This window comes from Benincasa hispida, chromosome 4 (genome assembly GCF_009727055.1).
Source record: "Benincasa hispida cultivar B227 chromosome 4, ASM972705v1, whole genome shotgun sequence".
Classification (NCBI taxonomy): Eukaryota; Viridiplantae; Streptophyta; class Magnoliopsida; order Cucurbitales; family Cucurbitaceae; genus Benincasa; species Benincasa hispida.
Genome location: NC_052352.1, coordinates 25,132,860 through 25,142,368, shown reverse-complemented (window position 1 = coordinate 25,142,368; position 9,509 = coordinate 25,132,860). Strand labels below are relative to the sequence as shown.

Sequence of the window (9,509 nt, the reverse complement as noted above, 5' to 3'; positions counted from 1 at the left end):
TTAAATAAATTATTATTTATTTCAATAAAAAAATCTTAAATTAATGTATATTATTTTTCTCAAATAATAAAATTATATTAATTAAAAAAACATTCGAATGAATGAAAACAAATATGTCATGTAATTTTAAATTATATTAAATAAATTATAAATACCGAACAAAAATCATACAAAACAAATCAGCTATATAAATATTCCCAAATATTTAAAAAAACGTTCTCTCAAAACAAACATAGTTATATAAAGATGTTAAACATCTATAATTTTGGATGTTTATTATGGTTGACATCTAAAGATTTCGGTTACCAACGTCGAAAGAAAAAATAAATTGCCCCTAATGAGTTATAAAATTACAGATTTTATACAGGGCCCTCAATAGAAAATCAAGCAAGATAGGTAGTAGAGTGAAAATGGAGGAAGTGCAAATAAGTAATTTCAAGAGGAAATCCATTGTAAGAGAGTAGCCGTTGTTTCTGGACTTTCTGGGCCACATTGGTTCCTTCGGCATTTGAAGTGGATATGAAAGAAACATCAGAAAAAGAAAAAGAAAAGTAAAGAAAGAAAGAAGAAGAAGAAGAAGAAGAAGAAGGGAAAGCAGTGTGAAGAGAAGACGAAGAAAAAGTTTTTACAAAAGAGAGTGAAACTGGAAAAGCGCTTATGCTTTTTGTTTGTTAAACAATTGCACCTCAAATTGGTATATATAAAATACCTTAAAGTAAACCCTCTTCACTTTCTCTTCTTCACATTCATATTTTAACCAAATTTAAACAAACCCATTATTCCAGATCTTTCCTACCATTTCTCGCCTTCATCAATGCTTGGCTGAACATTCAACTTTTGGGTCTGTAATTTGATGGCTGTCTTTTCAAATTTCTTTATGTATTGTATTGTATCGTATCGTATTGTATACCCTTTTCTTTTTTCCTTTATTTTTTCCCCTTTGGTTGAAAATTTTCATTAGTTGCTATATTCTTGTGTTGCTGTAGTTGAAGTGCTTTACCCTTGTGGCTTGTCCTGTGTTTACGGGCATAGATTCTTTTCCTCTCGCTCTCTTGCCCTCGTAATCCCTCTTTTTATTGCTCCCTCTTTGGCATTTATAAACTGAAGGGCTGTGTCAGCTCAGCTCGTTCGTTTTCTACATCGATGCTTTAATCTCTTGTGGATTCTTCTTTGCCCATAAAGAGTTCTTGCCTTTTTTCTTCCCCCACCCACCCTTTTATCTCTCCTTTTTTGAGATGCCCTTTCACTTTTTTAGTATTTTAGGACTGTGATATCAGGAGTAGCTAATGTAAAATTCATGGGTTTAACTTCCATTTTCTCCCTCCCAAGTGCATATAAATACAGTTGGTCAATTCTAAATCTCTTCATTGCAGGATCTAATTCCAACGTCCCAACTTGTGGCTTGTGTTGCTTTGCTTCCAACATTTTTGTGGAAAAACAATGAGCTATAACAGCTCTACTGTGGGTTCTGGTTTGTTCATTTTCTGTTCATTTTGTTTTATTGGTTTACCGTCCATAAAGATAAATTGCTTAGCTTACTTTCATTTATGCATCTGGGTTTTTCCCCCTCAACTTTTTGCTTCATTATGTCAGGTAGTAGAACTGGCAGGATGACCTTTGAGTTTGGGAGGACCCATGTGGTCAGGCCTAAAGGGAAGCATCAGGCAACTATTGTTTGGTTACATGGCCTGGGTGATAAGGGCTCAAGGTACTAATGGCTTGTCTTCTTTATGTTCTCCTCCCTGTTTGGCCAGTTTAATAGAGTTATTTTGTATTTCTGGTTACTTTGAATAAGGTTAAGAAGAAACGGGGTACTGATTGAGTATGAAACACTCACTTTGAACTCTATGGTACATTACATGTAAGTTACAAACTTTCCATTCTAATTTGTGGGTTATATCTGAGCAGAAGACTTTCTTTTTGTCTTCCATGCCAAAAGGAAAGAAATGGCTGAGTGAGAGAATGTCAGTGTCTTGTCCTATTTTCTTGTGTATGTTCATATATAGAAAGTTTGAAAAATTCTATATGCCTTTACTAGAGATTCTTATTCTGATTTTTTTATGGGGGAAGGTAATGGTACATAGCTTAAAAAAATATTGCTAGTTGGCATTTTTATGTCATATCTTTGATTCTAAGCTATATTGAGGTTTTGCCTCTATATGACAAATTGATGAATGGGGACCACATCATATTTTTTGTCCTTGAGAATTAGAAAAACCAAAATCAATTTAAAATAATGCTTATTATTATAATGTATAAGCCTAGCTGATATCAGACATTTACATCATTAAAGAAGGGATGGTTTCTTCATTATTGGGTAACCAACAAGAGTGTGGTCCCAGTTCCAAATGTTTGTGAATCTGTTTGGAGGCTGTTTTTGGTATTCTTTCCTCGTAATCTGCAAACTTCAGAAGTCCTTTCAGAATTGTTGTTATTGAATTTTAGAAAGCCTAGCTGCATAAGCATCTTTACCTAGTTAAAATGATGGAAGTTATGGCGTAACGAGGACATCTAATTTATTATTTAATTATTTTTAATTTTTCAGTTGGTCTCAGCTCTTGGAAACTCTTCCTCTACCAAACGTAAGGCTACTTATACATGGACCTAATACCATTCTTTCTCAAGATTCAAGAAAATCTAAATCCTAGTTTCACTATGTTCCAGCATGTAAACTTGTAGTAACCTTGATTATCATAAAGTTTTAGGTGTTTAATATGATCAACTAACAAGTTACAAATTCGGTTGCAGATTAAGTGGATTTGTCCCACTGCTCCTACTCGTCCTGTGGCATTATTTGGTGGATTTCCTTGCACTGCTTGTAAGATATTCATCTTGGAATCTGTAATTACTGATATGGTTGAAAAAAGCCTTGACTTTAACAAAACCTAGTTAGGAGGCATTAGGCTCTCGAGTTAAGGCTCTCGAGTTAGGCTTGAAGCCTAACTCAAGGTGAATCAGTGTCCTATGCCTCGTAAGTTGATTTTTTAACTCCAGGCTATGAATTCTTTAATCTCACAAGGTACATAAATCAATATTATATAATGGGTTAAAGGGTGTTTGGCTCACGAGTTAGGCTTGTGTAACTCAAGGTTAATAAGGCATCCTATTGGTAAGTTGATTTCTTTGCCCCAGGCTAGGAATTTTTTAATCTCACACGGAAGATAAACTCATATTATATATACTCAAGTTGATGAAACTCACCTTTCGTACTATGTGCTAGTGTTTACCAACTAGAGAACTCATATCAAACAGAAATTATTCAAATCTAGATTTTCTTAAATTTATTTTGTACAATTTAGAAATAGACTACCCAAATTTCATAAACAAAATTATTAAGATTGGGAGCCAAATATCCCTATTATATATAGTGTAAATGAGAAAAGTATATTTGTTCTTGGAATTAGTTCTTCTCAAATTTTAACATTATGAGGACCTCCCCTGTTTCGTATCAGGGTTTGATGTGGGAGATATTTCCGAAGATTCTCCTGATGATTTAGAAGGCTTGGATGCTGCAGCATCACATGTTGCTAATCTTTTGTCTACAGAACCTGCTGACAGTATGTTTCTTCTTGAAAAGCTTTTTAACTATCAACTATTATGTGGTTACCTGTTGAAACTGCTGATACTTAATATCTTCCCCTCATTATATCATCTCTCTCCCCCCTCCCTTTCCTTCAGCTGGCCTGCTGTTTGCCACTTAACTTATGCAACTATTATAGCATTAGTATAACGAGGAAAAAGTTGATTAGTTTAACCAACTTGGGTTGACCTAGTAGTAGTCAATAGGGCAAGTGGACAAAGTAAAGACTTTGGAAGAATGAGTTCAAGCCTTACATGGCTACCTGCTTAGGATATTAGGGAACTAATATTTGTATTGTAGGGTCAATTGGTTGCCCTGCGAGGTGATTAGTTAAGCTGCAGGTACACTAGTTTGGACACTCACAGAGATCTAAAATGATAATAATAGTAATTAGAGTCGTTAGTTTTCAACTCGATCGTGGCTAGGGAACTATTATAGTCACTAGTTTTGAACTTGGTCATCAGTATGATACTCTCCTGGTTTATCAACACATGAGAGATGGAATCTCTTATTAGATTATCCAATATTGTTGTGTCAAGGACTTAAACCGCAGTTCTCATTTTAAACCATTTAGGGGGCGTTTGGGGCAAGGAGTTGGTTATTATACTCTCAGGCTATTATAGTTGAGTTTTAAGAGTTTGTGTTTGGGATGTAGATTATTTTAGTTTGAGTTATAATAGTATGTGTTTGAGGTGTAAAGTATTTTAGTTTGAGAAGGAAATAAATGAATGTAAAATAGTAAAAACTGTAGCAAATAGTAAATACTGTAGCAAATGAGAGTTTTAAAATGGTATTTACTGTAACTAATTGGGGGTTTTGAAATAGTATTTACTGTAGCAAGAGGTAGTTATTATAATCTTATGATAATCTTGGCTCCAAACGCCCCCTCAGGATATATGGTTTCAAATCGAATCAATTCTGATTCATGAATTATATGTTGGTGGGTATAGATAGAGATTTCATCGACCATCTCATATCATTTTTACAGCTGATACTTAATGTTTGATGTACAAACTTGTTTTCTTCTCACTCTATTTCTGATTTACGCTAATTGGAGGACATTCTGTAACCCTCCATAATTCTTTTTCTCACTCGTTAAGATGTAGTTAGGTTGTTCTTTTCATTTTTCTCCAGTTTTAAGTAATTCTGCTATGATTCAACAGTTAAACTGGGTATTGGAGGCTTCAGTATGGGTGCTGCAACTGCTATTTACTCTGCGTCATGTCGTATTCTTGGACAATATGGAAATGGAAACCTATACCCCATTAACCTTAGTGCAGTTGTTGGGCTTAGTGGCTGGCTTCCCTGTTCAAGGTTTGACTTTTGTTGTGTGAATTATGAAGTGGCAGATGCACACAGTGCAGTCATTAGAAAGCCTACATAGGTGGTCTTTGTTGTTAATTACACTTCTTTTTTGTAATCAAACACTTTTTGCTGTAGATCTTTGAGGAACCAGATCAGTATGTCGCATGAAGCTGCAAGGCGTGCTGCGTCTCTGCCCATTTTACTCTGTCATGGTTCAGGTACTTGTATTCTTGTTATATGTTGACAGAAAGATAGGTACCCATAATGGATGCCTACTGAGCACTACATCCCAATTTCTGCTCCATTCATTTTTGGTCATCAAAAGTGCTTTATCACTGATTAGTCTGCAATCCTTTTCATCACTGTTTTTGCTAGATTGAGTAAAAGCATTAATAGTCTCTTGCGAGAGATGATTTCTCTCAGTTCCCTTAATCCTATTGACTGTTTATGGACGTGGTGTAGCATACTGATTTAGGCCCCGTTTGGTACATTTCGTTTTTGGTTTACTTTTTGAAAATTAAGCCTATTAACGCTCCTTCCACCTCTAAATTTCTTGATTTGTTGTGTACCCTTTACCAATATTTTTAAAAACCAAGCCAAAATTTGAAAATTAAAAAAAGAAGTTTTTAAGAAGTTTTCTTCGGATTGGGCTGCCCATGATTCACCATTTATCAATGAAATCGTTTCTTATAAGAAAAAAGAGAAGTTTCTCTTTTTGTAATTTGACTAAGAATTCAACTCCTGTAATTATTGTAAGAAATTGAGAGACAATAGATTTAATTTCCGAAACCCAAAATAAAAAAACGAAATGGTTACCAATCGATGCCATAATTTCTTGTCTTTCAGGCTGTAGCCATTATTACAAAAGACATTTGGGCTTCTGGTTTAAGTCTTTAGTTTATGCAAGTCATTTAGCCTTAGCAATCTCTCCGGCATTTTGGTGGCTTAACTCTTGCTAGAACTGTCTGTTGTTTACGCAAAAGTGTTAAGGGAATGATTTTTGAGATTGGTAATGATGGGTGCAAGACCTAAATTTTCTTCTCCTTCGACCAAAAATGGTACCTTTCTTTCCAAATGCCCATGCTTAAGTTTAGCTGTTATTATGTACATTTGAGTCAAGTTTGAACTGCTGCTGGGTTGAAATGTTCTATATCAGGTGAAGTTTGTTCAAGATAATACTCTTCATTACCATGAGAATCAACTTTATATTACATACTGTTGGTTACAGGTGACGATGTTGTTGCTTACAAACATGGGGAGAAATCTGCACATACTTTAAGTTCAGCTGGATTTAGAAATCTAACATTTAAAACCTATAATGAGTACGTTGGTATCTCGACTTTCTAGTGCTTCTCGTTTTGTATGTTTGATAATAAGTAACGAAAAGATGGGATCTTGCAATGCAGGCTGGGCCATTACACCATTCCTGAGGAGATGGATGTCGTTTGTAATTGGCTGACAGTAATTTTGGGGCTAGATGGCTTACGGTTGGTTGACCACTGAAGTCATTGCAGAGAAGCATGGAGATAAACAAGGAAGACCATTTTTAGGTTTGTAACAAGAATGGTAGAGATGGTCAAGCATAGGGGCGGCGGTGTGAATGGCCATAGTTATAAGTTCTTTAATTTTGGTTGCTTCGTTCGTAAAAAATAAACCATTGCCTTTCTGGTTTATGGTCTTTAGCAAATCTGATAGATATTGTCTACGTTTTCCTTTTTCTTCGTTTTTTTAGCCTAAGTTTGGGGGTATACGAATCTAAGAAATTTTTCAATGTTGTAATCTAATATAAACCTTTTCCAAATCTACATATTAACTACCTATTTACCACTAATCTTTTTGGAGAGATGCTAGATATCACAGTGAACTTGCAATTTTCTAGTCATAATTCTTGATCTTGCTTTAATCATCGCCATTTATTTCTTTTAGAACTTACAGCACCCCTTTCTATTTTCATTCTTACGATTTCCAGTTTATCTATAGCTTCGTTAATGAATGATTTATTTCAACCATTTAGATGTTTTAAAAAGTTCTTATAGAAAAAATAGATGTCATAAAAAGTTGAAATACGTTTGTTAGATCTCATAGAATGATCAAAAGAATTGCATTACATTGGTTGGAACATATTTACATCAATAAAAGAGTCCACAAATCAATCCAATGCACATTAACTAAAAAAACTGAATATCGAAAAACTCAAATAATATGCAACCTGTGTATATATGTCTATAATGTTGTTCCTCTATCATTGAATGGCTTTGGATTGGTGCACCACCAACACTCCAGTTGGGTCACCTTCCACTCAAGCCCTAGTAGCTGCTAGTCTTCGTAGATATCAAATCATTTTTGTCATATTCAAAATCACCCTGAAATACATCTTCAATCATTCAAAGTTAATTTAACGTTTAGTTTTACACTTTTAAATGCAATTCTCATATCATCAAATTAGTTTTGAATGATTAAAAACATATTTAAGAGTGATTTCCAAACATGTCTTTCATTTGTTGCATGGGGTGAGAGGCGGGAAGGGAGGAATTGACTTCAATACATATCTACGACTCCTCAACCTCTCCAAAGAATTATTCGTCCCAACCTCGTTTTGGTTACTATAAAGAGGAGGCAAAACTACCTTTTTCTCTGGAGAGCTTCCATCAATACAATTAATGGATGGCATGGTACCTGCCTGAATTAGGGGAGTGTCCGGTGAACGACGAAAAATAATAGAACTACCACTGATGCGTAGCTCGCCAATACGTGAAATGTTTGTACAACCCCTCGGCTTGGAAGGTATGTATGGAGTTGAAGAGGTTCCACCATTATCACAATTCATCTGTTGCCATTTAAAAGAATTTACATCTAATATGTCTGCCTTTGTTTTTACGAACACGTCACTGTAATCCGGAGAAGATAAGCTTGTAGAATCAAATTGGGGCGAGGGGAGACATCTTCTGGATATGAACCTGGATTTTGGGGAATCCTTTTCATGGCTACGTTAGGAAAAAGGAATTAGAAACAATCTAGATAGAAACTACCTTTTATAATAGTCACCATAATAATAGAGCCGCTAGATTATTAAAAAGAAAAAAAAGTTTAAATACTACTTTGGTCATATAGTTCATTTTAATCCATATATTTTCAAAATGTTCATTTTGATTCTTGTATTTTCAACTTTGGTTCATTTTTATTCTTGAACTTCCAAAAAGTGATCATAAGAAAATAAAAATGAAAATGAATGGACCAAAATGAACCAACATTAAAAGTATAAGGGCCAAAATGAATATTTTGAAGTTAGAGGGACCAAAATGAACCAAAACAAAAAATACATGGGCTAAAGTAATTCAACCTTATAAAAAGTATCCTTGAACTTTTTTTTTTCCCCCAAATTATCCCTATTGTTTCAAAAGCTGTAATACTATCCTTACCCTTTCATAAAGGCTTCAAAATTGTCATTTGATATAGAAAAATCGTTTGAATATTGGACAAAAAAATTAATGTATCTAAATGGTGTTAATATTCATTGTTACATTATTACATGTCATTGACTCATTAATTTTTCTGTCCTACATTTAAAAAAATTTCTCCTTCAAAGATAGTTTTGGAAATATTTATGAGAGGTGAATGATATTATTGTAACTTTTAAAAGAATAGTAGTATTTTTTAAATTAAAGAAAAGAATAGAAGAGTTTTTTTTTTTTTTTTTTTTTTTTTTTTTTTTTTTTTTTTTTTTTTTTTTTTAATTCAGCCTAATAGAACCTTACTCTGAGTACTGAAATGATGGTGGTTGTGGAGTGAAGTTGTGTTGTTGACCATAAAACTCAGAATTTAAAACATCTTTCCTTAATGGTGTCGCATCATAGTCATCACTCAACCTGGCTACGAGCCTTCTTCCGACATCAGCTCGACCAGTTGCCACCTCTGGTGTCACATAATGTTATTTTTCATAGATTATACGCATAAGAAATTTAGACCAGCCAAAAGTAATCAAATTAACCCACCACTTTAATTATATCTATGGAAATGGAGAATGAAAGAATTCAAGAACACCATACCTTCTCTCGTCCCATGGACATTTTTGCAGTTGTTACATCGACATCTTTCCGTGCATCCAATATTAGCCTTCGATGATAATCATTATTAGAATGCATCGAAAGAGAGATTATAAAGGTAAATTACAAGTTTAGTTCTTAAAAATTTTATTTGATGGCAATTAGATCTCTTAACTTTTAAAGAGTATCAAATGCTCATCAATTTTAAATCTCAAGAATTTTGATTTTGTTTCTAATTAGCTTATGAGTTTTTTAATTTTGTGTATTCGATATCTAATAAACACAAAATTAAAAGGCTAATGTTTTATTAGACATCAATTTCAATTTTATATCTTATAAATTCTTTAATTTACAAAAATATTCAACATTCTCTAGATTTATTGGATATAAAATTAAAAGTTCAAAGATCTATTTGACATTTGTGGAGTTTAAGGTCCTATTAGACACAACCACAAAAGTTTGTGGACTAAATTTGCAATTGAATCTATTCATAATAGCATAGCGGTGGGTCATAAACCTGAAAGCATTCACAGTATTGTTTAGAGCACTTGGATTTCTTGCATTTGCACCCTTTTTTATGT

At 33.7% G+C, this 9,509-nt stretch overlaps 1 protein-coding gene across 7 annotated transcripts; it reads left to right on the top strand.

Moving 5' to 3' along the window:
• The first annotated feature begins 461 nt into the window (after nt 1-461).
• Nucleotides 462-6,767, top strand: LOC120076360 (acyl-protein thioesterase 2-like). 7 transcript variants are annotated; one of them, XM_039030169.1, is made up of 12 exons: nt 462-694; nt 786-841; nt 1,374-1,471; nt 1,594-1,708; nt 1,796-1,861; nt 2,546-2,582; nt 2,749-2,818; nt 3,453-3,557; nt 4,744-4,894; nt 5,021-5,103; nt 6,114-6,207; nt 6,292-6,767. In XM_039030169.1, the coding sequence occupies exons 3-12, from the start codon at nt 1,441-1,443 to the stop codon at nt 6,386-6,388; spliced, it is 849 nt and encodes a 282-aa protein (XP_038886097.1). In that variant the 5' UTR covers nt 462-694; nt 786-841; nt 1,374-1,440; the 3' UTR covers nt 6,389-6,767. The 7 variants fall into 7 exon arrangements, with proteins under 7 accessions (XP_038886097.1, XP_038886098.1, XP_038886100.1 ...); XM_039030170.1 differs by lacking the exon at nt 786-841; XM_039030172.1 differs by lacking the exon at nt 786-841 and having other exon boundaries at nt 462-715.
• Nucleotides 6,768-9,509: the final 2,742 nt, after the last annotated feature.

What these genes read in the sequence shown, in the direction of transcription:
- LOC120076360 (XM_039030170.1), top strand. Translation starts at nt 1,441, where the DNA reads ATGAGCTATAACAGCTCTACTGTGGGTTCTG. An exon ending in CTGGGTGATAAGGGCTCAAG is followed by an intron (nt 1,709 to 1,795) that starts GTACTAATGGCT and finishes ACTTTGAATAAG; the next exon opens with GTTAAGAAGAAACGGGGTAC. An exon ending in GTCTACAGAACCTGCTGACA is followed by an intron (nt 3,558 to 4,743) that starts GTATGTTTCTTC and finishes ATGATTCAACAG; the next exon opens with TTAAACTGGGTATTGGAGGC.